This window comes from Ceratotherium simum, chromosome 2, assembly GCF_057802395.1.
Source record: "Ceratotherium simum simum isolate JZ-2026a chromosome 2, ASM5780239v1, whole genome shotgun sequence".
Lineage (NCBI taxonomy): Eukaryota > Metazoa > Chordata > Mammalia > Perissodactyla > Rhinocerotidae > Ceratotherium > Ceratotherium simum.
Window position 1 is genome coordinate 97,985,648 of NC_141901.1, and position 27,776 is coordinate 98,013,423.

General features: G+C 34.0%; 2 protein-coding genes across 8 annotated transcripts in view; one reads left to right on the forward strand and one right to left on the reverse strand.

The window, feature by feature from the left end:
- The window catches only part of DOCK7 (dedicator of cytokinesis 7), a 190,378-nt gene that overhangs the window by 63,431 nt on the left and 99,171 nt on the right, over positions 1-27,776 (forward strand). For all 7 annotated transcript variants that reach the window (XM_087417095.1, XM_087417065.1, XM_087417088.1 and 4 more), the window contains exons 15-16: positions 21,921-22,038; positions 25,271-25,341. In XM_087417095.1, the coding sequence (XP_087273221.1) occupies positions 21,921-22,038; positions 25,271-25,341 (189 nt within the window). The remainder of the gene's footprint in view (positions 1-21,920; positions 22,039-25,270; positions 25,342-27,776) is intronic.
- Positions 4,415-13,083, reverse strand: ANGPTL3 (angiopoietin like 3). Its single transcript, XM_014788241.2, has 7 exons — positions 12,512-13,083; positions 11,744-11,854; positions 8,723-8,837; positions 7,580-7,693; positions 7,049-7,144; positions 5,248-5,514; positions 4,415-4,626 (listed from the first exon to the last, which is right to left on the reverse strand). Exons 1-7 carry the CDS (start codon positions 13,004-13,006, stop codon positions 4,415-4,417), a joined length of 1,410 nt encoding a protein of 469 aa, XP_014643727.2. The 5' UTR covers positions 13,007-13,083.

Sequence of the window (27,776 nt, forward strand, 5' to 3'; positions counted from 1 at the left end):
ATTCAAATACAGTGTCTTAACTGATGGTTACAACAATCCTATGAAGTGGATTTGGCAAGGATATGATTATTCCCATATATGGGATATGGAAACTGAGACTTAGTTGCTTATTTGAAGATAAACAGAGCCTTACATCTTTAAGGTTGTAGATTATTGCTCTTTCAAATATAATTAATTATTTTGATAGATGGTTGTTCCTTGGGTTAAACTTATGAATTTAGAAATACAGTTTTTATGTTTTAGATGGAATTCTTGACTTTATATTTTGTAAAATGTCATTGAAACCTCATTTTATAAAGGCTTACTATGGGAGACTGTTAATCCTACTTTCATGACCTTTAACCTCACATTTCACACCAATTGAGTAATTGTGCCCTTGTTGATTTGCCGTGAGAACACTTTGGACTTTGATAAAAGGGCCAACCATTTGGTCACTTCTTTGCAATCTTTTAAACTGCTATGTTGGATGATCACATACCTGCATACATAAATGCAACACTTGTGGTCGTTAGTGGTGGGAAAAAACACAAGGAAATTTGGTTATCCTATAACAGGTGGAATACGTAACCATACAGATTTGGAAAACGTTCATAAAAGAGGCAAATAGTAGGTACTCAATAAATACTGTTAATGAGTACATTTTTGGTTAATGAGTGAGTTAATTGATTTCCATGAGTTACACTGTTAGGAAAAAATGATACAAGCACAAAAACATGCTTGTATCTAAAATGACAGAGAGTGTGTAAATAGATTATACTACAATAGGTACCCCTGAAATGAGAAATGTGTGTACTTGCTCTCAGTAAAATTCACACTGGTTCAGAGTAAAGTCTTGCTTAAAAACTTTGCAGTAGTTCACTAAACCAAGTAGATTGACTATCTTTGGTGCTCTTGGAGTTTTTATTACTCGTTTTCAGAATTTTTATTACATGATTTGCCAAGTTTACTTTTCTGTCGCTTGCTAAGTGCCAGTTGAAGGGTACAGACAGTAATGCTGCTAGGTTTCAGAGAAAGGAGTCTCCATTTACTAGGATTTGTGGAAGAAGTAAGATTATCTGTACCTTGAAGTATAAATAGGACTTAACCAAGCAGAAAGGTATGGGGAGGCATTCCAGACAAATGGAATGGCATTAGGAAAGTATACAAGGGATGTTTAAAAGTGGATCATTTTGGTTAGAGCTCAGGGTTTGTGGTGGGCAGGAAATGGTTAAAGAGGTAATTTGGAGTCAGATGATAGAAATCCTTGAATACCTGGAAGAGATTTGGATTTTGTTCTGTAGGCTTATGTTCTTCTAATTGGGGTACACGTTCTTGTGATGGCACAGCTATATGAGATATGTAAGTTCACAGGATAAACATGACACATCTTCCAGGAACATGACTTTTTGGAAGATTCAGGGAAGAAATAATTTTTTATATGAAGATAGATTTATGAAGTAGAAAATAGAATTCACATGCAATTTTAAGATAAAAGCCTAAGATTTAAGATAAAAACCTAATAAGATTCTAAAAGAAATTTGTGCTTCTATCAAGCCATTTCATTCTGTAACTCCAGAACCTGTAAGAATATGTTTTCATTATCCTCAGCTGTTAACACTCTTCTAATAGACAAGTTTGAAGAACACCGGTCAAAGTAGTTTGTGGCCATTGTAAATTTGTTTTAGGACAATTGAGGGGAGATAGACATAAAATTAGGAGGCCAGGCAGGAGACTAGTTAATTCAAGGCTCAGGTTAAAGGCAGTCCTTGGTAGGTTTTTGGCAGTAGAAATGGGAAGAAAGTGTGTAAGATTAGGAGACTTTCCAAAAGAAGATTGTGTTGGATTTAGCGGCTTATGATCTAGGAGAGATGGTTGACAAAGTGAAGTGGAAAGCCACGGATGTCTCCCGGGTTTCATGCTTCTATGACTGGAAGCGTGGTAGTGCCATTAGTGGATGTAAGAAGTAAAGAGGAGAGTGCGAAATTGCAGAGAGAGAGGAAGGACCAGCAGGCACCGGAAGGCGTTGATGAATTGTTATTTGATATGTTGGATTGAGAAGGCCGTAGGATATCAGAAGGAGAAGTGGCAGGTAGGCAGTGTAAGAAGGGGAACTGGAGGGAGGTCTGGGATGAATATGTAGATTTGGGAACCTTATTCATGGATAATAGATGAGTCCATGAGGGTAGATAGAATTTCTGAGGGTCAGAGTAGAGGAGATGATTGAAGATTGTGCCTTGGCCCCCGGTACTAAATACTAGGAAGGAATAGGGCTATCAGGATGGATTCAGGTTAGGGAGAATCCTTGGAGAGTGTAGTAGTATTGTGGAAGCAAAAGGAAGGTCAAGTTTGAAAAAAGAATATTGTTATTAGTAAGTAGTGGAGAGATCTGAGGGAATGTGGACTGAGGAAAGCCCGTTAGATTTGATAATCGTGAGTTAGTGGTGAAATTCAAACACTTTTGAAATTAGAACCATAAAGAAAAAAAACCCTTTCTCTTTCTCTACCAGAATTATCTCTCAATGTGAGCTTTATATACAGAAAAAACTTAGTATACCTAAAAGGAACAAAATGAAATGTACTGTGTGAGAATTGTAAAATATTGGAAAACAAATAGAGAAAGCAACTGGTATATTAATGTATTACTTTGCATTTGAAAGCTTCCATTTTTTTAGGGGAAAAAAGCCATATTAGCATTCTGGCTCTAAAATGTCAATTTTGACAAGTTGGCTGTGGTTCTGAAAATTAAAATGTATTCTTGCCTTTATTCTCTTGTACTTTTTTGGAACAAGATATTTATATGGGATCCATATAGATCATACATATCTACATATGTCATATATCAAAAGTATATATGATGTATATATTGGGTAATTTAAAATACATAATGCTGATAATTATTGACTAAAATGAGTCACTATATAACTTGGGCACGAAATCCTTTAAAAACGGGATTTAATTCAAAATTTTACTTCTCTTTGGTCATTTCCTTAAAAACTTATTTAAAAATAAATACTGAGAAGTGATATTATGGTCAAAGGATTTGCATCTAATAATCCTTGAGGATTTAGAATTTAAATCAGAAATAACATAATCATACTTCTATTGGTACCAATAAAAGAGCACAATAATTTAAATTTCCATAATTGGGGGACTGAGTCTTTATTGAGTTTGGAAGCATACATATGTGTCTGTCAGGCTATTTAAACATTCAGTAACTTGTTACGATTGTTTTTGTTCCTGAGGAAGATTCGCCCTGAGCTAACATCTGCGCCAGTCTTCCTTTATTTTTTACGTGGTTCACTGCCACAGCATGGCTCACGAGTGGTGTAGGTCCGTGTCCAGGATTCGAACGCATGAACTCAGGCCACTGAAGCTGAGTGTGCCAAATGTAACCACTAGGCCATGGGGCTGGCCCCTTGTTATGATTTTTAATTCTATTTGAAAACCTACACATAAGTATTAGACTCGTATCATGTCCAGGGGGCATAAATTATTCAGCGTTAACTTGATGCTACAAATACGTTCATTCTTATTGTATTCTGAAAAGATCCCTTTAAAATTGTTTTCATGGTATTAAGTGTTAAAATATATAAAATGTATGCAATATAGATAAGTTAACAAATATGTTAAGGTTCAGTGATACCTGATACTAAAGTCAATATGACTTAGTAATCATGGTCTACTGCATTGTTAAGACAGTGACTCTATTTCAATACAATATTTCACCCTACTTCATTTGGCTTCAAGTTTAGAGTTTTAGTAAGACAACTAGTTTTTTAAACTGAAGAAGTTGTGAAATTAGCCCACATGATGACTTTTAAAATAAAAGCTTTGTAAGTTTTTTATTTTAAAAAAGTTATTTAAAAATTTACCCATTGGTTAAAATTTAGATTGTGACCATCTAAAATTGATTCCCACATCACAAAATATATGAATAAATGATATCATAAGAATTTTGATTGAGAAAGGTAAATGGTGTTCTTTGAGGTCATGTGACAATATGTTTAAAGTTGGTAGTGGTTTTAAAATAAAGAATCTATTTCTAAAACCTTCTATTAGGGATTTAATACCAGATTATTAAACCACAGTAACTTGGGATGAGTGTAATATTTATTTCATTGGCTTTTTAACTTGCCTCAGTTCATTCAAAGCTTGCTTTCTTTTTTTTTTTTTTTTTTTGTGAGGACGATCAGCCCCGAGCTAACATCCATGCCAATCCTCCTCTTTTCGCTGAGGAAGACCGGCCCTGAGCTAACATCTATTGCCAATCCTCCTCCTTTTTCTTCCCAAAGCCCCAGTGGATAGTTGTACACCACAGCTGCACATCCCTCTAGTTGCTGTATGTGGGACTCGGCCTCAGCATGGCCGGAGAAGTGGTGCATCGGTGCGCGCCTGGGATCCGAACCCTGGGCCGCCAGTAGTGGAGCCTGTGCACTTAACCGCTAAGCCACTGGGCAGGCCCCCATTCAAAGCTTTCTGAATCTTTTGGATGGATCAGCATTTTGGTTGATTTGATAGAGTAGAATCTTCCATTTTGAGACTTCCAGCATATTCCTCTTCTCCTCTCTGGCTTAGTTTTTGATCTTGGCTTGTTATATTTACCATTTAGGTTGTTTTCCCCACATACATCGTGCCACCACCAGCCTCCTAGAGAAGACAGATATGGAATTTAGTGGATACAAACTCATACGTAGTCACTGTTCTTATATTTCCCCATGAATATATCTTCATTTCTTATAAATATGACAGTATTGTATGCATGTATCCCAGTTTTAAATAATCTGTAGAAGCCTCATATACACCATCAAAAATTTAATATCAGGGGCCGGCCTGGTGGGGGTCTGGCCTGGTGGCATAGCGGTTAAGTGCGCGCGCTCTGCTCTGGCGGCCCGGGGTTCAGATCCTGGGCGCGCACCAGTGCGCGGCTTGCCAAGCCATGCTGTGGTGGCGTCCCACGTAAAGTGCAGGAAGATGGGCACGGATGTTAGCCCAGGGCCAGTCTTCCTCAGCATAAAGAGGAGGATTGGCGACAGATGTTAGCTCAGGGCTAATCTTCCTCACACACACGCACACAAAAAAAATTTACTATCTGAGAAAGATTAGAGGTAAAATACCTAGTTGAACTAGAACAAAATGAATACTTATGTTAAGAGGTTTTTACCTATAGAGAAAATGTTTATTTGGGGAGTGGTTGTAGATATTAGTTAATACTTTGGGAAGATATTTTGAAGATATGAAAGTAAAGTACTGATATTAGGAAAAGGATACCTGAATAACTTTCTTGACAATTGAATTGTCCTTTTGCTTTGTGATCCCAAGTGGAAAACACCAAATCTTTGTGTTCTGGGAGTGCATTGGGGACAGTGGCAGTAATCTCACTTAGGTGTAGCGTATAGTTGGTTTCATGATTTCCCAAGTGAAAAGAATATTCAATATAATGCTTGTTGTCTTTCCAGTCTTCTAGCTCAATTCTTAAAATGTAATTAGATTGCTTTACAATGGAGTATATCTTCTCTAGGCCCAACCAAAATTCTCCTGAAAAGAAAAGTAAAAATCTGTTGATGCTAACTGCATATTAGGCACTGACAGTTTTTTTGAGAATGTTTTTTATTGGTGCAAGTAATGAGTTGTTTTAGTCTTGAATCTCTTGGTTATTTTAGAGTCTCTTAAAATGTTTCTTTTTAAACCAATTTTATTGCAGATAGGTATATGTACAAACAATGTTAAAAGTATTAATAGGCCTGCCTAAAATCTGATTATCATTTCTGAAATGGATATTATGAGACATATTTCACAAGTGAAACATCTTAGGCTGTTATAGATATTTTTAGGTCTGTTCATTGGTAGGATATTATCTCACTTCTAGGTCCTTATATGTGCTGGCTATACTGTCAGCTATTTATTAATACCCATATACTGTCAAGAGATTTAGGTATTCCCAGAGACATGGATAATAATAATAATATCATTTTCTTCAAATATAGACTTGGCCTTTGATATTTGCTTGATATATATGTTTTCCTTGTAGAAAGAGAAGTGAATAGAATTTAAAAAACTTTTTAAATTTAAAAGCATAATTCTTAATAACTTTTCTTTATAACTTTAAAAATTATTTTTATTTGGAATTAAAAGCACAGCATAAATACAAATAGATCTCTCTGTAATTATCACAATCCTTTTTATTAAAATATTTAAGGAAAAAATGTCAAAATTTCCTTATTGCTATTGAATTAGTAGGAGACTTCATTTTAAGGATTATAAGTACAAATGGCTTACTTTCTTATAAAAATAAATGAGTACTCTGGACTTCACTGTCTTTTATTTTTGGGTGACACTCACTCTTAGAAGAACATTTGGAGCTACAAAACATCACTGAGCATGCCTTTTAGTTAGGGATTTAACTGGCAGTTTGAATACAGAGTTTTTTAAATGGTCAAATAGTACTGTTTAAAAATTGGATATAATGAGGAATGTTTTTCACTTTATAAATGAGTATTTGTACATTATTTATGGATTTTTATAATGTGCGTTTTGGATTTTAAACCTCTGTTATTTATTTTTATTTTATTTTTTATTTTATTTTGTGATCAAAATATAGTAATTTGCATTAACTATTTTAAACTACACATTCTATAATATACATTTATATTTAAATAATTGAAATCTAAACATTTTGTACTGCACATCTGACAGCTTCCTTGTCCCTTCCAACCTCCAAATAATCGATATCTAAAATGTTAATAAAAAAGTCGAGTTACCAGTGATAAGGATGCTTTTCTTTGTAGTCATTCATAGCATTTACCACTTACCAAAGCACATAGCACTTAATCAAAATTGTCATTATAGTTATGATAATTAGAAGCCATTGAATTAAATTGTAGTAAGTATAATTAAGAACAGACCATAATTGTGATAAGTATAATTCAAATAAAGACAATTGTAATAAGTGTAATTACTAACAGATGTGTAATTATTTGTTAAAAGTTCTTTGAAGGCCAGGACTGTTCCTCATTTATTATTGCATTCCTAGTTCCCAGTCAGAATGAATGAATGTATGAAGTCATCTTACCATCAAGCCTCCCAAAACCATATTTGTAGTTTTCCCAAGATTCATTGAAGTTTTGTGATCCGTCTATTCGGCGTTGAATTAATATCCATGAACTACCTGAATATAATGAATGAAATTGTGTATTTTTAGTAGATTGATGCTGACAGATGTAGTAAAATACTGCTTTTTTGGTTTGGTTTTAATTGGTATCTGTATAAGGTAGTTATTAATGTTGTTATGGTAATAATATTTTATTATTTATTATGGTCCCAAGAAGTTAAGTGAAGGGCAACTAATGAATGTCTTATGGACAGTCATTTCAGATTATTTTATGGAAAAAGATGGAGAATATTGAATAAATGCGTGAGTAAATACATAAATAAACAAGACAAATATAAGTACTAGATCTGTGTAACTACTCATGTTGTATATATGTGTATATATATAATTTTATTTCTGTATTTAGAACAGAGATAACAGGATTAGCCTTACTAACAGGCAGTGAGTAACCTGAGCTAACTCTTGTCCATTTTCTCCGTAGGCTAGTTTTACCTGATCTGACATCGCAGTAGACATTAAAAACTTGCGAGTTGCTGGGTCTAATGGAATAGATGCCACTTGTGTGTTCGCCTCTGTTGTAAATGGTGGTACAATCAGCAGGAATGTCTAGAATCAACAGAATGTTATTACATAAGATACAGTAATAAGAATGATACCTCTAGAGCTTGAGGTTTTACTTGGCATTTTATGGAATTGTGGTGAATGTAGTCTTTAGCCTTTGTCAGTAATGTATTACTAAAAAAGAACTAAAAAAGACTTTATGCTAAAGCATTTTTATTAGATGGCATGTTATGCAGAGTGTCAAAATAGTTGTTACCAAACTGATTTCTTTTTAAGAAAAGCAACAAAATGAGAATTTTAAACACTTTTTTTTTGCTAGATACAGTAAGAATATAAATAAAATATCACATATGAGACATTAGTATAGTGCTTGGTACATAGCAGGTAGTCAACAGATATATGTGTAAAGAGTGAACATATATGGAGGAAGCTAACAGAAGCCTTTTTTTCTGTATGAATTACATAAAACATAAATGTGTTTTGAGAGTATATCATTTTGTTGAAGTTTGGTTGGGAATGGGTTGAGACTTTGTTCCTCCATCTTTTTGTTTTTCTTATGAAAAATTTCAAGCAAACAGGAAAGTAGAAAGAAGCATTGAAGAGCGCACCATACTCTTTCCATCTGTATTCAACAATTGTTAACATTTTGCCATATTTGCTTTATAAATACACATACATACAAATATGTATTTTGCTGTGCTATTTGAAAGTAATTTGCAAACATCATGACCCTTAAGCTCTTAGATAGTTTACCATGCATCTCTTAAATGTGAGATTATTCTCTTACATAACTGCAATACCATTATTACATCTAAGAAAATAATAATTCTATATTATCTAATATCAAGTCTATATTCATATTTCCCTTATTGTCTTAAGAATGTGTTTTATAGGGTTTGAAAAAAACCTACCAGGATCCAATTTAGGTTGACACATTTTATTTGGTGGATTTGTCCCTTTACTATCTTTTAGTCTAGAGCAGGCCCTGAGAATAAGGATTTTTGATGGAAATGTTGAAGATAGAAGAATTTGATGATAATAGCTTCAAGAAGAAAACCCACCGTATTATCTTACCATTGTGCTCTACGTTTTTTGTTTCATTCAAGTGAAGAGAGGGAATAGTTCTTGGTGCTCTTGGTTTAGAAGAAAGAGAATTTTCTGTGGATTCTTGAATACCAGTTCTTCTTAACTGATAAAAGAATATAAGTTTACTTTAAAAAATGGTACTGAATATACAGTTAGGGGAGTCTGAATGAGGATATTAAAAATACAACTAATATGCGTCTTTTTAGTTCATAATATGTTAATTACTTTTGATGTTAAGAGGATAAACAATGTTATACAGATTGTACAGATTACCTGTTCTCAAAATATTTAATCAGGCACATTATTTAAAAGAGTTCATAAATATGGGGGAAGAAAGGGAGCAAGGCAAAAAACAGAAATTGGTCAAAAAACAGCAAGTCCAAAGGCAGAGACTTTGCTTAGAATATTTTCATATGTTCTGTTTATTTATATGAATAGAATATATATTCTATTCAGTAACACAGGCAGATTTTAAATTTAATAATTCTCAGTTATAGGTCTTACTGATTCTCAGACCTGCTGTAAGGGCATAGCACATAGTTTAAAAACAAGGCTGCTTTCTTGATGAGTTTTTTTGTGTGTGTGAGGAAGACTGGCTGTGAGCTAACCTCTGTCAATCTTCATCTTTTTGCTGAGGAAGATGAGCGGTGAGCTAACATCTGTGCCCATCTTCCTCTATTTTGTATATGGGATGCCGCCACAGCAGGGCATGATGAGGGGTGCATTGGTCCGCGCCCAGGATCCGAACCTGCCAACACTGGGCCGCTGAAGCCGAGCACGTGAACTTAACCACTATGCCACTGGGCCAGCCCCTCTTGATAGTTTTTGACATGTAAACATATCTGTAGAGGAACAAATTGGCAGGCTTATTTGCTTACTTTCAATATAGTCAATATTTCATTGTCTATTAGTTTAGCAATAACAGTTTATTTTTATTTAAAATGCGCTGAGTTTGCAATTTACCGACTGATGACTTTTCTTACTGATGGCCTGAGAAAAGCAGAATATGTGAAATCTTGTGTTATTAGGGATAGTTTTTGATGCCAGCATAAATGGCATTTCCTAGGACCTAATTCATGAGGATCTGTTGTAAAGTGCACTTACTGGGGATTAGTCTTTCCTATTAAGTAACTGTGTGATCTTAAAGTCACTTAACTTTTTAGAGTTTTGGTTTCTTAATTTAAATTTGAGGAAATTGGGCCGGCTCCGTGGCTTAGCGGTTAAGTGCACGCGCTCTGATGCTGGCGGCCCGGGTTCGGATCCCGGGAGCGCCCCGAGGCACCACTTCTCCGTCCAACGTGAGGCCGAGTCCCACGTACAGCAACTAGAAGGATGTGAACCTATGACATACAACTATCTACTGGGGCTTTGGGGGAAAAAACTGAATAAATAAAAAATCTTTAAATTTGAGGAAATTGGATCAGATGATCTGAGGCTTCTCCCAACTCAAAAATTTATTGTTTTGAATTCTTCATACATTTTATTATTAGACAGAATGTATATCATCTTATAATAGTGACATCTTGCTTTTGTGAGCAGGTTCATTTAATCATAATAAAAGATACAGGAAAAAATAATTTAGAAAAATAACATAAAGAAATTATGGAAATCAGAAGTAGTTGGCAAAAAACTTTTTGGACAATTAGCAAAAATAACCTACCAAATTATGATTCATAATAACCTAGCAAAAATAACCTACTAAAATTGAGTCATAAAATTACTGCAACATAATGATATGTTTGTTTAATGGAAATTGTTAATAACATTTGTTTTATAATTCTTGGGAACTATTTTTTATTACTGGTTTCTCTGGGTCTGTATTATTTTTGGAACTCTCTTGAATGGCTGTTTAATAGTGTTACTAATGAATATTTTTGAACTATGGCGCTATATATTGGAATGCTTAGATTCTGACATACCTTTATTCTAAAAAGGTATCTCTCTTCTTCACCTAGCCAGTTCTTTACATTGTAGGTTAATTATATTGTTGGGTGTTGAAATTTAATTATCAGGCACACAGTTTCTAATAATAAAAATAATAATAATCATAGCAAGTTTTTATTGACCTCTCTGTGCTGAATATGACATTACCTTTATTAATTACTGAATTATATTCATTGAGTGTATATTTATTGAGTGCCTACTATGTCTGACAGTGTTCTATATTCTGGGGCTACCTCAATAGAAATAATGGAAGGAAATCTCTGCTCATGGAGCTTACATTCTAGAGCAGCGACAGACTAAGATAAATAACAAAAATGTGTATTATGTTACATAGAGGTAACTATTGAGGAAAAAAACAGATTAATGAAGGAGGTAGCAGATTTCAAGGATGGAAGTAGGGGACTGTAATTTTTGATTAAGTGACCTGGGAGGGTGTCATTGAAAATTTTCTATTTGATAAAGACCTAAAGGAATGTGAGTGGGCCATGTAGATACCAGGGAGAAGAGCATTCCAGACAGAGGAAACAGCAAGGGCAGAAGCCCTGAGATGGCAGCATGTTTTATGTGTTTGAGTAACAGTGAAGGGGCCAGTGTGGCTGGAGCAGAGGAGATGACTCCAGGGAGATACTAAAGGGTCATCTGGGGTCTTAGGAGCCACTGTGAGTGAGATGGGTTTTGAACAAAGACAGACATGACCTAATTTAAATTTTCATAGATTTATTTTGGCTTCTATATTGAAGATATACTTTACATGAATTAATTCTTTTTTTCTCGCAACAATCTTATAAGATAGGTTCTGTTATTTTTGTCATAGAATAAGTGAGGAAACTGAGAGACAGAGGGCTTAAGAAATTATTCAAGAAATTATTCACACAAAGTTTTCGAGCCAAGCTTCAAACCCAGGTAGTTTATTAGCTTCAGAGCCTACAGTCTTTAACAGTCATGCTGCTGTGATCCTTTTATTCAGTATCCAACTATAATTATTTTAAATAATTTTAGGGTCCAGTGTTTCCATAAATGTAAATTTTATGTAAAAGATTGGACATACGTTAAATGTTGACTTACCTGATTTTCTATTTCTTTTATTTGACTGTGCTGTTGGTTTAATTGTCTATATTGTTCTTCCATGGTCTGGAGAAGATCTTTGATGCTATTATCTTGCTGTTCTACAAAAGTCTGGACATAGATTGTAGGTTGGTTAGAAGTTTCTTTCTTTCTTTTTTCTTTTTTGTTAAACTAGACTTTTTAAAATTTCCTATAACACTATCACAATCTAATTTTTTTAAACTAATAGTGGATTAGGAAAATGAATATTGGCAATCATTTTTCCCTTGTATGCTTCTTTCAAATAGTACTTTTGTTTTTATGTTTTGTTTAAAATGTACCATCTCTAAAATCTGATTTCCTGAACTTTAAACTCCTTCAATGAAATAAAAACCCCAGTATTTTAATAGGAATGAATCTTTACCATTTACTGTATTACTTTTATCCATTTTAAACATGGGAAAATAGTTTCAAAGTTAGATTCCTTTAACTTTTTACTTGCCTCCAATAATTTGCAATACTGTAATAATTTAGTGTTCTAAATTTTATTACTTCTTTGTAATTTTCATTGAAATGTAAAGTTTAATTGTTTTCATATTTAATGTTAGGAAAACATAAAAACCAACTTGAAATTATGATGGGAAATTTTATTTTCTGAAGGCTTTTTTTCTTGAGAAAAATAAAGTATTTCAACAATGCAATAAAGTATTTCAAGTAGCATGTCTTAAAGTATTTTTTTAAAAGATCCATATTGAAAACATAATCATGAACACTCTGGATTCTACTTACTTGTAGTGAAGTTACTTCTGGGTGTTCCTGATTTTCAGGTTGATTTTTAATGAACTTGGTTAATTGCCCCTCCAAATATTTCACTTTTTGTCGAAGTAGACTTTTTTCTTCTAGGAGGCTTTCAAGTTTTGAGTTGAGCTCAAGTGACATATTCTTCACTTCTTCATTTTTGACTTGCAGTTTGGATGTAGTTCTTTTAAGTTCCTTTTCTTCTTCTTTGATTTCATTCATTTGCAGTGATAGATCATAAAAAGACTGATCAAATATGTTGAGTTTTTGAAATATGTCATTAATTTGGCCCTTAGTCTTGTGGACAAAGTCTTTAAGACCATGTCCTAACTGAAGGAGGCCATTGGCTAAAATTTTTACATCATCTAACATAGCAAATTTTGATTTTGGCTCTGGAGATACAGAATCAGATGATGAATAGTCTTGATCAATTCTGGAAGAAATAACTAGAGGAGCAATAAAAAGAAAGAGCTTAATCGTGTACATTTTTATCCTATTATTCAATTGCAAGCAATTTGGAACTAGTTTTCTCCTGTAAGCAGACCTAGACTTCTAAACTCTCTCAGTATCACTATTTGCCACATAAATGGTAAGGTTGGCAGGTGAATATAGTTAATTATTAAGCTGTATAAACTTGTAGGAATGTAACCTTCCACATTGAGTTAGAACAATGCTAAATGAAATCAACGAAATGAGCAACTAACTTAATAAGTCATTTTAAATTGTATTTAATTTAGCTGTATTATAAACTGCACTTTCAGTGTTATGAGATCTACCTGTTTTTAAAAGCTCATTTTAACTTGTCATGATTTTTCAAGATTTACAGGTAAAAACCAAACTCTTTTGACTGGTAAATTCATCATGAAAGTTGAGGAAAAATTAATGAGTTAAGTATGCATTTCCCAAATTGTTATTTTAGTTTTTATGGAAACAGTGACCCATCCCCAAAAATGCCTTCTCTGATAAGACTTCTTCCACTTCTTCGGGTGGTATTAATGGCTGTCAATGCTGCATTCCCATGGTATTCTGTATAAGCTAACATATGATTATATAGTCCTTATTATTTGTCACTATAATTGTTTATTAGTATGTCTTTTTGCTTCCGATGCTCTATCTTAACCATGTTTGTATATTATCACAAAATCCCATACATAATAAGTATCATTAAAAGGCATTTCACCCCTTTTCTCCATGATATTCTATGTCTAGCTTCTTTTCCATGTGCCCACTGAAAGACCAATAGATATGTGGTCTTCTAAGGTTAAATCAGAATTAAATACTTCCAGGGTCAGAAACTATTTGCCCATTATAAATTTTTCTGAAGTTTGTGAGCTTGGTAACAATGTTGATAATATAAATTTAACAAAACCCCCAAAATAGTAGTATATTTAAAAATTAATGTTCCCCACTGTGCTTCTAACTTAGTGTTAAAAGGAAAAATACTAAATGCTTCAGTAAATTATAAATGATTATTCTTCTTGAGTGTTCACATTAAGAACTTTATGAGAAAATCAATCTTTTAAAAATGCCTTATCTTGACAAATTAATAGAGTCAAATTGTGCAGTGTGTGGGCTCTGGAATCAGACTAGTCCAAAAGCCAGCTCTAGCTGTCTGGCCCTGGGCTAGTTACTTAACGTCTCCATACCTTAGTCTCCTCATCTCTAAGTTGGGGTAGTTATAGTACATACTCAATAGAGTTATGAGAATTAAGAGAAATAATATGTGTAAAGCACTTAGAACCGTGTCTGGCAAATAGAAAGTACTCAAAACGCTAGTTATTATATCATGTGAAATGACCTTTTAACCTGTGTATGTGTGTATAGCTTTTTTGCAAAAGGAAGATTTAACATAATGAATTTCAGTTTAAATTGTAAATTGTCAAGCAAAACTTTACGAAATGAACCATTTCCAAATTTCTATTCTTAGAAATGCCTCTTCCTGGTATAAAATAGAGGCCCTTTCTTTTGATGATCTAGGATTAAGGGCTTTTGGATATAGTAGTTACAGTGGAGATAGTATACCATTGTGGTCAAGAGTATGATTCTGGAGAGAGACTGGCTGGATTGGAATCCTGGCTCTGCTCTTTTTCAGCTCTGTGACCCTTGGTCAAATTATTTAGCTTTTCTTTACCTCTATTTTCTTATCTGTCAAGTGAAGATAATTCCTACTTTGTAGGGTTGTATAAAGATTAAAAATTAGTATTTTTAAAGCACTTAGAACACTACCTGGTATATAGTAAACACTACACAGTATTATATATTAGCTATTTTTTTGGTAATTAAAAACAATCAATGCATTTATGCCCATTCTGTAATATTTTACTGATGAATATCATCTAATCTCATGTTAAGATGACATAAGTTAGGAAACTTTCCTAGAATCTGGTTTTCTGAGTTTTGGTTTCTTGGACCTTCGTAAGTACAGGAATTATGTCCTTTGTTTAGCCTGTGTATACTTTTTCTAAATGTCCAGTACAGAACCACATAAATATTTCTGTTTGTAACAGAAGTAAGAATGCAAGCAAATAAAAATATACAAATACAAATCCTTCCACTAATGAAGAAGAAAAACAAAAAAATTTCCTTATTCTTCATTTTCATCTTACCCTTGCCACAGGTACATGTTATGAGATTATAAAAGTGTATGTTGAACTACTGAAGAAATTTGAATTTTCTCCCTCTTTTTTAAAGGGAAAAGTTAGTGTTGTGATCATTGGTCATGAAGGGCATATTTCAAAACTTCTCTTAACTAAACTGTCTGCTTTTCTGGCTTAAAACTATTGACCCTGATATTTCATCTACTTTCTGGTTGAGGGGGAATTGAGATGGGCCAACTTCTCTTCTCTATTGTACTATAAGCTGTTTATTGGCAAGACCTATATCTGTGTTTAATTTATATCCCATACAGGGATATAAATTCTTTACATGTTGGAGAAACAATAAATATTTGTTGAATGAGTGAGAGAATGATAAAGTCATAACATGAGAGTTTTCCAAGCACAAAATTTGCATATAGTAGATGCTCACCCCTTTTTGATATTGGAGGTTCTTTTTAGAGAAAGGACTATGAAAAGTAGCCCCTTCCATGTGTAAAAGTAACTGGACACTAATACCAAAGAGAGGCTGTTTGTTGGAATTTCCTTCCATTTTGGTTACTATACTAGACTATGACACTTTTTGCACAACTTATACAATGCCTCACGTGTAACACTAACAGATAGATTACAGGCAATGGTCACGTATTCTTGGTTTATAGTATATTTTCTCTGGGAAGAAATATCTGGGTAATTTTTTTTTCTTATAGTAGTTTGACATGTTAGTCAATATAATGAAAGTCAACAATTTGCCTAATTACAAGCTGCAGAAGAGTGTCAGGCTGTGGGAAAATGTAATGAAAATAGTAATTTTATAAATGATTCTACATCTACTTTTAATGCCTCCTGTCTGAGTACACATTGTTAAAGGCAGAATCTAACCTTTGCTTGAACCTGTGCCTATTTAAATAGAACCCTGATCAAATATAGCCAGTAATGTTATAAAAATTAAAAATTTTTATGTGGAAGAAAACAAGAAACTCAGCAAAATTAGGCTCTAATCTAAGCATTCCTAGTTTCTAAGAACTAATATACAAAACTTCTTGGCTACATAGAATTGTAGGACATTTAGGAGATTTGTTTAAATTCCAAGCAAAGCAAAGTCCTTTATCCTCCCCTAGGTTGTGCAATCTTAGGGAGATAACGACTTCCAAATAAAACACAGGGCATTTTGGCTCTTTTGAATATAGTATGCCCTTTAATGTTTTCCTTTTTACTGTGATGGTTTGTTTTTGAATTCATATGTTTGGTAGAAAGATTCTGAAAGTAACTGAGAAAAACACATTTATAAATAGAAATGTTTATATTAACTAAAGAATAATGCCAGAGTACTACATTAGCGCCCCTTTCCTCTCCTGTCCAGAACAGCACTGTCCAATGGAAATATAGTGTGAGCTATACATGTAAAAAAACTAAAAAGAAACAAGTGAAATTAATTTTAATAGTATATTTTATTTAATGCAATATATCAAAAGTTATCTTTTCAACATGTGGTCAATATAAAAATATTAATTAGATATTTTATATTCTTTTTTCATATTAAGTCTTCCAAATCTGGTGTGTATTTTATACTTACAGCATCTCTCAATTAGAACAGGCAAGTATCAAGTGCTTGGTAGTCTTACTACACTATTTTATTGGACAGCTCAGATCCAGAAGATGAGTGACCTTTGAAGGAATCATTTTATTTATCTTACTTTTTTTCATGCTCACTATTAATAAATGTTAAATTTTTTTTATGTTGAAAGTACTTTTTGTGGAATCTCAGATATTTCAAAAATTTTTTATTTAAAAAATAAAAATCTTGACTCTCCACTATTAACATTTTGGGGTCTATCATACCAGATCACTTAAAGGATTAGCTAAACATAATTTTTTTCCAACACATATGGGATCGTGATATATATAGCTCATGTTATATATATAAATCAATTTAAAAAGTTCATAGATGTTGACTATGAAATTATGATTTCTCTTGTCAGATTATCCTTCAGAAGGGTTGTGCCAGTTTACATCCCTACAAAGAGTATATGAGAGTTCCTGTTTTCCCATGAATTTTTACTGATGCTTTGAATGAGATAGACAAAAAATATCAATAAATCTAATAGGCAAATATTTCTAGTTTATTTTGCTGTCCATCTATTTTGCTGTCTTTGTAAATTTCCTGAGTATTATGTAAGTCCCCCCATCAAACTCCTCCTTTTTTTGTTTGTCTCTTTCTGACTAATTTTAGGAATTATTTACTTATTACGGATACTGACTCTTTGTTATATAGGGAACAGTGTTTTTCCAGTTTGTTGTCTGTCTTCCACCTATGTTTATGGTATCATCTGCTCTGTAGAAGCTTTAAAATTTGTCTTTTATGATTCTTATGGCTCATGCTCAGAAATGTCTTCCTCACCTATAAAATATGGTTTCATTAAAGCTTTTCTAGTACTTTTATGGTTTTATTTTTTATTATTTAAACCTTTGATTAATCTGGAATTTATTTTGAGGAGGAGGTAAAATAGGAATTCAGCTTTTTTACCTAAATGGCTAGTCAGCTATGTCAACACTTTTCATTAATTTGCCTTCTCTGCTGATTTGAAATTCTTCCGAAGGAGTAAATGCAGGGTAAAGACTTACTAGGTCTATATGGGAATTTATTAGTGGAGTCTCTAGTCAAATGGAAAAGAATCTGGATCCAATTGCATACTTTTCACCTTCAGAATTTAAAGTTGTGTTGCTTATATTGGAAATCAAGCATAGCTTATAGATGATGTTCAATTAATTCCCTTTTAACCTGGAATTGAAACTCCTGGAAATGTTAAGTAACTGAATATTTGTGTGCATTCTGTGCTGTTCATTCATTCATTCATTCATTCATTCAATATGATTCACTGTTTTAGGCATTGAGAATATCGTAGTTAACTAGATAGATAAAGTCCTTACCCTCATGGAGCTTGGGCTTTATTAAAGGAGATATGTAAATAAGAAATAATACATAAATGAACAAGATAATTTAGGATTATTTTAAGCGTGTTGTTTAAGAGTTGTGAATGGAATAACAAAGTGATGTGATGGGGAGGAGGTAAAGGTAAGGCTTTTTGAGACTTGAAAGATGGAAAGGGGCCAATCATGTCCGTGTCCACAAAGCTAAGACAGTAGTAATCCCACCGCAGAGATTCTGAGGGGCTGGGGAAGCATGATGTGTTTTGCTTCTCTGTGTGTTTTGCATGTCTATGCTATTTGCAAATTTCTCGTTGAAATTTGTGGGCAAATTCTTTAGTCTCAGTTCCTCTTGTGGGCTCTAGTGACATTCTTTGTTCACAGCACTTGCTATACTGTATTATTCTTTGCTTGTCTGATTCTCCCTCTAGACCATGAGTTCTATGAGGACAAGGACTGTCTTTTATCTCTATGTTCTCAGTGTCTAGCACACTGCATACTCAGTAAAAGTTTGTTACAATGAGGAATTATAAACATAAGTGAGGCCAATCTGTTATCATGTGCTTTGGACCATGGCCTCTCCCACCATTTCGGGAATCTTACATTCTTGTTCTAGTATCTGCAAACTCTGTCTCAGCTGGATTCTTTTCATTAGGGTTTAATCAAACTCCAACCTTTCTAATCTTAAAAAGCTTTCCAAGTCCCCATATTCTGTCTCCAACTATTACATTATCCTTCTCCCCTTCCCAGCTGCACTTTTCAGAATCTCACTTATTTCATTTTCTTACCTCCTACTTGCTCTTGAACCTACTTTTATCTGTTTTCAACCTCAGATTATCAGTGACGTTCATGTTACTAAATCCAGTTGACATTTTTCAATTCTAACCTCATTTGGCCCCTGAATAGCATTTGACACTTAACTATTTAATTCTTTTTCTGTTTTCTTCCCTTGGCTTCCATGTCACTGCACTCATGGTTTTCCTTCTTCTTTTTTGTGGGTGCCTTCTCAGTCTCCTGTGCAGGCTCATCCTCCTGTGGCTGACTTAGAATCCTGGAGTTCCTTAAGACTCCATTCTGAGAAGAACACACATGAGTAATTAAGTGCTACTCCACTTCTCTCATGGTTGATGTCCTTGAGAATGATTCTTAGCACAGGAAAAATGATACATAGATGCAAGATAGAAAAGGTTAAATAAAAACTTTGTAGTAGTGAATTTGAATTTGAAGTATCAATATGAATCCAGGATGAATTTCATGTTAAAAGCATTTCCCCCTAATTCTTTCTGCTTAAATGGCCTAGAAACAATGACTAACCCACAATGAGTGCCCAGACTGTGGCTTGGAAAAAAATTTCTCATTCAAAGAACCACAGCTCCTTGGAGAAATGGCTGATGCCAGGTCTGGGGAGAAACTGTGCAAGAAGAACCTGGAACATCTTGTCATAACAGATAGCAAGAAGCCATCAAAGACTATTACAGCTAAATCAAAGGACTTAGGAGCCAGTTTGAATAGGCTTTTTCATTTGCCAAAGATGGGACAATTTGAACACCAATAAAGATAATAACTGCTGTGTATTGAAAGCCATTAATATGTTTGGTCCATGAGTTTATAAGTGATGCTAAAGAAAAGACTTAATTGATCCCTTTTAGAGGATTGTAATGCAACAACTGATTATTTTGAAAGCTGGCAAATAATGGAAAAGAATCAAGCATTTATTTCTGCCTCTCATATAATGACTCACTGGCTAAGCAAATAGCAGATGGGGAAAAGCACTCTTCATAGAAATAATACCACATATTAAATAAAGAAGGAATGATAGAATATTACCTTTTGGCAACCCTTAATGGGTTAACGGATTTAGGCAATGATCATCATTGTCTACTAATTGCACAAAAAGAGAAACAAGAACCAAACATTTTCCTCCTGATAGAAGGACACAGCACCATTTATGAAGTGATCTTGCTGAAAAAATTTGAACCTAAATACGATCAAGGCTCTACATCCAACTCCCAATTTACAGAAAACATAGAGGAACATGTTAAATGTCACTACAGGGATGCAGTCAATAAAATCCAGCCTCTGGAAAAATCTGCACAAAAGTAGTCCAGTTTCTTCAACAAATATATTGCAAAGGTAGAAGATGAAAAGACTTGCCCTTAGTCAACTAAGTATACATCTCTTCCTCCCATAGCTTCTGCATACCTCTTTCACAACACTACATTGTTTCGAAATGGTCTATTTATAGGCATTTCTGTCCTGTTGGACCATATGTTCCTCAAGACCAGGGAAGGGCTTCTTAATCTTCCTTCATTTCTCTGGTGCACAACATAGTGCCTGACATTTGGTGCAGAATCAATCAATATTCCCTGTACAAATTTTATTTGATGACTTCAGTGGTTAGTCATAGTCATCTTTGATCTTTAGTTCTTTTGAACAGGAAACTGTCGTAACATTTCCATATTTGCCTTTTGCACTTTTGACAAGTGACTCCATTTCTTTAATGACTTTCAGATTTTATGCTTGTTGTCATACACACCCATCCTCCCACGATGGAAATTACGTTATTGCTTTTTTTAATTATAAAGATCATATATTCTAAATGTAAAAAATTTCAAACAAAATAGAAAAGTATGAGACAGAAACTAGAGCCATCACTATTAACCACTATTAATATTTCGAAAACATCCTTTTATCCACCTCCCCACCACCCAAATTTTCCATAAGTAGGGTAATGACACTATACATCCTCCTCTGGAACCTGCTTTTTTTTCATCTAACATGTTGGGTATCTTTTTTCCACATCAGTAAATACTCAGTACTTTGTCATTTTGGGTACAACATAGTAGTCCTTCTTATTAATATACCACAATTTAATTAATCCAGTACTAATGAATGTTATATTTCTAATTACTTGTAATTATTCCCTATTATAAAAAAATTCTGTAGTGAATTTCTTTGAACACACCCATTTGCACATATGTGCAGTTCTCTCCTTAGACTAGAGGTGGGTTTTGGGGTCAAAGGATGTGTTCATTTAAAATTTCTATATTGCCCTACCACCTTCCAGAAAGTTTAGACCTATTTTCATTGCCCCAGCAGTTGATTTAGCAGGATTTTAGAATACTTGAAGTCTTGTTCATTAGCTTTCAGCACTAGTCTTCAGGTAAAGTAACTTTCATTATTTTATTTATTTATTTATTTTTTAAGCCCTCTCTTTGATATCTTTTCTTGGATGATTTCTTTTCTCTGTATTGGCAGCAGGAACTGATAAAGTTGTGTAAGATGCAAGATCATAAACTGGACATAAAACCAAATAAATGCAGAGTAATATGTGATTGTCTTATAGTAACTACCTAATACTGTTATACCTACCATATTGTCATACGTGTTTTTGAACAATAATGCAGAATATTTTACCTCTTAAATCCTTGACCACATTTATACAAAAGCTGCATTTATAAATGTCATCCTACTTATATGTGCTTGGAGGAACTAAGATAATATTAGAACTGTCTCTTAACTTCTTAATAATGTTTCAGTCCTACTCATTTATTTCCCAAAAGCCTCTTGTAGAGGAAAGAACGTGTGTTTTTAACTTTGTATTCTGATTTCAGCTTTGCCACTTACTTGGTTGTATGTGAAAATCACTTAACTTTTCTAGGCCTCAATTTATCTGCAAAATTGGGATATATTTAATTGCTATCTATTTGAATGATTGCTCTAAGGATAAATAAAATATTGTATGTGAAAATACTTAGCATAGTGGCTAGCAAATATTAATAATTCAGTATTTGTTCGTCTGTTTCTTTTGTGGCATGTAGTGATACATAGTGTTGTTAAATATGTATTCACTATCATGCATGCTATTGCCTTCACAGAAATCTTCTCTACATATACCCTCAGAGTCTCAATTTTGCCAATCGTCAAGGTTCTGCCAGAAATATAACAGTGAAAGTCCAGTTTATGTGCGGGGAAGATCTGAGTAATGCCATGCCGGTAAGAAATGTTCTTTACTATTCCCATACTTCATATGTGGTTCATATGGACATTTTTTTGGTATCACTTGGTTGGCAGCTCTAAACTAGAAATTAGTGTTGTCTTGTAAACCAGAGTTCTAACTGTATTACTTCCTGTACAGATGGTAATGAGTTTACTTGAAGTCTTATTTATTGAGGACTTGGTATATGCTAGGCACTCCCAGAGATACAAAGATGAATAAGGCTTGTAGTCTAGAGGATATAAGGAAATACATAAAATTCTAAAATAGTAACTCTCAAAAGAGAGTCAGATCACAATCACTTAGGGTGCTCTAACAAAGCACAGATACCTTTTCTCTGCTCTTGGCACCTGTGATTCTGATTCTCTTCCTTTGGAATGAAATGCCAGGTAAGGGAGGTGGAAAGTGATGGGAAGTATATGAGGTTGTGGTGTGGGTTGAAAATGCTCCCCAGGTGATTCTAATATGTATGATTCTTCCCATCTTTGCTGAGAAAATCGGGCAATAGTTCTCAACCTTGGCTATATATTACACTCACCTGGGGAGCTTTTAAAATACCAATGCCCAGATTGAATCTTATTCCAATTAAATTATAATCTCTGGGGGTGGGAACCAGGCAGGTATCAGTATTTTCAAATCTCCCCAAGGGATTACATTTTGCAGCCAATATTGAGAACCAAGGTATGCGCCAATTATTAGAAGATTGGTATAGGAATTCAGAGGCATAAGTGTTCAGAGGTAGGAGAGAATGCCTTGCTGAGGTAACAAGCAAGTCTTACCTGGAGGAGGTATATCTGAACTAAAACCCTAGGTGGTTAAAATGTTAGTGGCAATGAGTTTAGGCGGTGGGGGAAGGAAAGCAATTCAAGTTGGAGAAGGTCCTTCAACAAAGGTACAGTGGTGAGTTGCCGGTGAGCCAGAAGCGTGAAAGATAAGTCAGAAATAGTAGGTTGAGGCCAGACTGGGGAGATTCTTGACTGCCCGATTGTCATTTAGGATTTGTGGGACACTAATAAATGCAAGTTCCAGGAAAGTCAATGTTTGGCTCAACTGAAGTTAGTAACATGGAATAGGAGCATGCTGTCTCTGTAGATGTACAACCTCTGAGAACCCTGGTGGAATGAAAATGAAGTAAGAAAGGTACATTGTTAACAGGGTTTTATTTTAGCCTTCTGTGTCCGTCATTTGAATCCAGTTCTTCTGATTTTCTACTTACTAGGAAAGCAATACATTTTCTTCTCCCCTATTACCTCAGTTTCATCAGCTTTTAAAGATTTTGACAGCAGCAAGCACAAATTATTCATCTTTGTATTCTTCTGTGGCAGCTGTTTCAGATCCTTGCATATAATATGTGCTGAATAAATATTTGTTGAATAACTGTAGAATTTATTTTGAGGTTTGGAATTAGCATTTCATGCTCTTTACTAGCTCTTCATTTCTGCTGAAGGAATGAACGTGCTATCATAGTTGATGAAAAGATACTGGATTGTGAAAATAGATGCTTTGTTATGCTATATGTGAATTGGCGTATGAATTTGAGCTTATGGCAAATGAAGTATATGTACAATAATCTGTTTTTATTGTTTGCCAACAAACTCTTCTTATCTTAGCATGGATGTGGCCTCCTCCACAGAGCCCCAGCTGGGTGCAGCCACACGGGCAGTTTGACCTCCCTCTTTGGGTGCTCCCATAGCATCTTCTCCCTTCTTTTATCGGCCTTGTCACTCTGTGATTATATGCTTATTTCTTCATCTTGTCCACTAGATTGTGAGCTCCTTGGGGGCAGGGACCGTGTCTTACATCTATGTCTTGATGTCTGTTGTAGTTCTTGGCACATAATTGATGCTCAGTTCATGTTGATGAATGATTAAATATACATATCAAATGGTCAAAAAAGGAACACTTTCTACTTTTTATCATTCATGTTATGAAAATAAATTACCTTGTGAAAAATGATAACTTCTCAGAGGGAAAAAAAGGTACTACATTCCTTTCACTTATATGAAAATATAATGCTTTTATGTTTATGTGAGTGGCCTGTTTGAAAGAATGTGTAAACATAGATACATTGAGTTTGCCTATTTTTTTTTAAGTAAGAACTATTCAAAGGGTCGTAAGATAATTTTTTGGTCATATAATATCATATGATAAAATCATAAACTTCATAATTCTGGCACTGGAATAACATTTTATAAAAACATAGTAACATATTCTTAGCAAATTGATGAAATTAGACTTATCTAGGAGAGTTGTAATTATTACACTTTTACATACCCTTAAAATAAAAGGACCTGCTTGAAATGTTGCAAAAAGAAACACAAATACCTGTTAATATGTTCTTTTTATTTAGGGATGGTGCCAATCAATTGTTTTGTATAAGGAATAGACTTTGAGTTGTTTTATCAGTTGTGTTGATGGAAGTGCAGTGACATGTCCACGTGCCTATTCACGCATATGTAGGAATGCCTGGCCAGCCCTAAGAGTTTAATCTGTGGTTAGATAACATTGCAAGCCTAACTGTCTTGCAAAGGAATCATAGCTATGACCTTGACATCATTAAGCCATTTATCTAATCAGCTGCCCTAATTAACCACAGTATTGCTGTATTAAAATTAAAAGAGGCAGATATACAAGACCGATTTATTTTACCTCTAAACCTACTACAAAAGTAGTATTGTATTTTTTTAATGTGGTGGACTTTTTTTTTAACACATATGTAAGAATATGAGAATGGAGCTCCTCCTCCATTGTAGTGTAGCTTGCAGGGAGTATTGGAAACAAAGGATACATAGCTCGATCTAAAATAGGATTTTTTATTTTAGAATGACTGCTGTTTCAGTGGAGAAGCCACCAATTTGTATAGTAGATATATGCTACCATTCTAGAACCATATTTCTTATATAAATTCCAGATGATATGCTACATCCACATTTTAAAATGAATTCTTCACCTTCTTTAAGAAAAAGAAATGTACACCTTACTGCCCAATAGATATAAATATAATGGATAGAAACTTTTTGAATGTTTGAATGTCAGATGGGTCTGTAGTTCGAAAGAAATTTATAGTTAAGCAATTGAACTTATGAATGAACGTCGGTAGGCACATTGTTCTTCATTGGGCTGATTTTGCCCATTGTTTTCGAAGTTATTAAATCAGACAAATTCTTACATAGATATGAAACATCCAGCATTTATGACAACAAAGTTTCAACATGCTGTTATTTGTTACAGGTAATCTTTGGTAAATCTAGCTGTTCAGAATTTTCAAAGGAAGCCTATACAGCCGTAGTATATCATAACAGGTACTGAATTCAAATATTTCTTTCAAAGTTACTCACTTCTCAGTGGCATTGTTAGCACTCACGTTAGTGTGTTTACCAAATGCTTTGTTGCACTGAATGTGCAAATTCAAGACAGCTGACATCAGAGTTATAATTTTCAACCTGTAGATGCACATTCTCCATAGACATCTCAAATATAAGACTTTATACACAAAACATCTTTTCTATCAAATTCTCTGATCTTTTCATTTTATTATATTGTTATAGATTATCATTTGGCCTCTGGTCCTCTGGTCTTTCCGTGTTATTTTCCCCTGACACTTTGTAGTTTTACTTAACTCTTTACTAAGCTTGAACCCATTAGTCAGTTAAATTGGTGGTATTCTCAACATCCAGTAATCCTTTGACTTAGTGCCTTTCCATTTTACTTCTTTGGGAAATTGTTAACTTTGGATAACCTTTAACTTCTGCTTTCTTTTCTTTTTTTTTTTGATTATTGAATGTTGTTGGAGAAAAATCACAAAAATGTACTAATCAGGGCTATTGATGTTATTTTATCATATGCTGGGGCTACAGTAATTTATTTGATCTTCTTTTGGCCCCACTACTCTTCGTGATCTTTTGTCATCACTGTTTACCTCTCTCAGTTGGCAATGGCCATTTGAAGACTTTCTCCCCTCTCTTCTTGCTCTTTTTCTGTTAACTTTACTCTTACTGTCCCTACTTTATTAAGTTGATTGAGACCCTCAAACTAGGGATCCATCAGCTTCTCTGCTCTTCACCTCAGTATCTCCTTTCCTTCTGTTTCAAAGATAGTAGTAGCTTAACCCTGTGCAATGTGAATCTTTTCACTTCTGCTCTCACCCATCTTATCCAGCCTCTTCCAGAATGTGACTCCGTCAGTTATCCCTTCTCTGCATCATCAGTCCCCTGATTCATGGGCTCCATCTCTTACTGTGAAGAAGAAGCTTAAGTTTCCTGTACTTAAAAAAACAAAACAAAACAAAAGTCTTTCTTCAGTACTCTTGTGTAGCATGGTTTTTCCTTGCCCTCCTTAAATCTTTCTTCTTTCTCATCTTCATTTTACCGCCCTCTCTCAGTTTCCTTCTATCTCTGAGCACTTTTTTTTTCTGTAGTAATTACTCTAATTTTTCTTTGTAAGTATAGACATTGCACACAAGACACTAAGATTTTGCCCTTAACCCTGTCTTTCTATAATCTTCTCTCTCTAAATAATCTTACATGTATTTCTTTGAGTTACCTTCAATGAAAATGCTACTACTTTTATGTTTATGTGGATTGTTCCCAGCTCTTTATTTTCAATCATAACCTTCTTTCTGAGGTACCGACATGTATTTTCAGTGGCCTGTTGGGCATATTAATTTGAGTGCCCTACTGCCTTCTTAATTCTGTGTATTTATCCCTTACCCTGTTCCAAACCCTATCTCTGTCTGATTCTTTATCTTTAGTACCATTTTTCCAGACCACCATTTTTCCAGTTACTCTGACTCAAAATTTAAGACATCCTTCCTTTCCTTCTTCTTTTCTCTAGTATCCAATCATCTTTTACGTCTTGATGATTTTATTTCTGCCTCATCACCAAATATACCCTGTGCTGTCCTGTTTCTGGGCCTTTCTTGGATCTTTTTTTCTATTATAATACTGATTCCCTCTATTTATTGAACTCTTACTCATTCTCTAAGGCCCATATTATATGTCTCTTCCTAAATACAATTCCCTGATCTAAAACTTGAAGTAATCTGTTCAGCTCTGTTCTTGAAGCACTTAACCTTATATGCTCTATACCAGGAGTTGGCAAACTTTTTCTGCAAAGGGCCAAATAGTATATATTATAGGCCTTGTGAGCCATATGGTCTCTGTTGCAGCGACTCAACCCTGCTCTTGTAGTACAAAAGCAGCCATAGACCATAAATCAAGTTGCATGGCTGTCTTCCAATAAAATTTTATTTATGGACACTGAAATTTGAATTTCATATATTATTTCAATATTTAAAATATTATTCTTTTCATTTTTTTGGATAATTTAAAAATATAAGAACCATTCTTGTTTTGTAGGCTATATAAAACCAGGCAGTAGACTGGATTTGGCCTGTGGGCCATAGTTTGCCAACTCCTGCTTTATAGCATAGCTATTGATATATGTATGTCTTATTTCTATTTCTACTAAATTATATATTTTTTGAGAGTAACTACTTTTTTGTGTTTATTTTTAAAACCACCACAAAAGTAATACAATGCTTAGCCTACTGGTGGGCAGTTAAAAATACTTGTTGATGAATAACTTATGTATGTTTAATTTTCCATAAAAGCCTTTACATAATATGATTTCAGGAAAGAAATGAACTAAAATACTCAACACTAGGAAAGATATTGATAGTAATTTCTAAATGTATCTCAGTTTGTGGCTAGGTCTTTATTTTTGTTGCTCTCAGCGT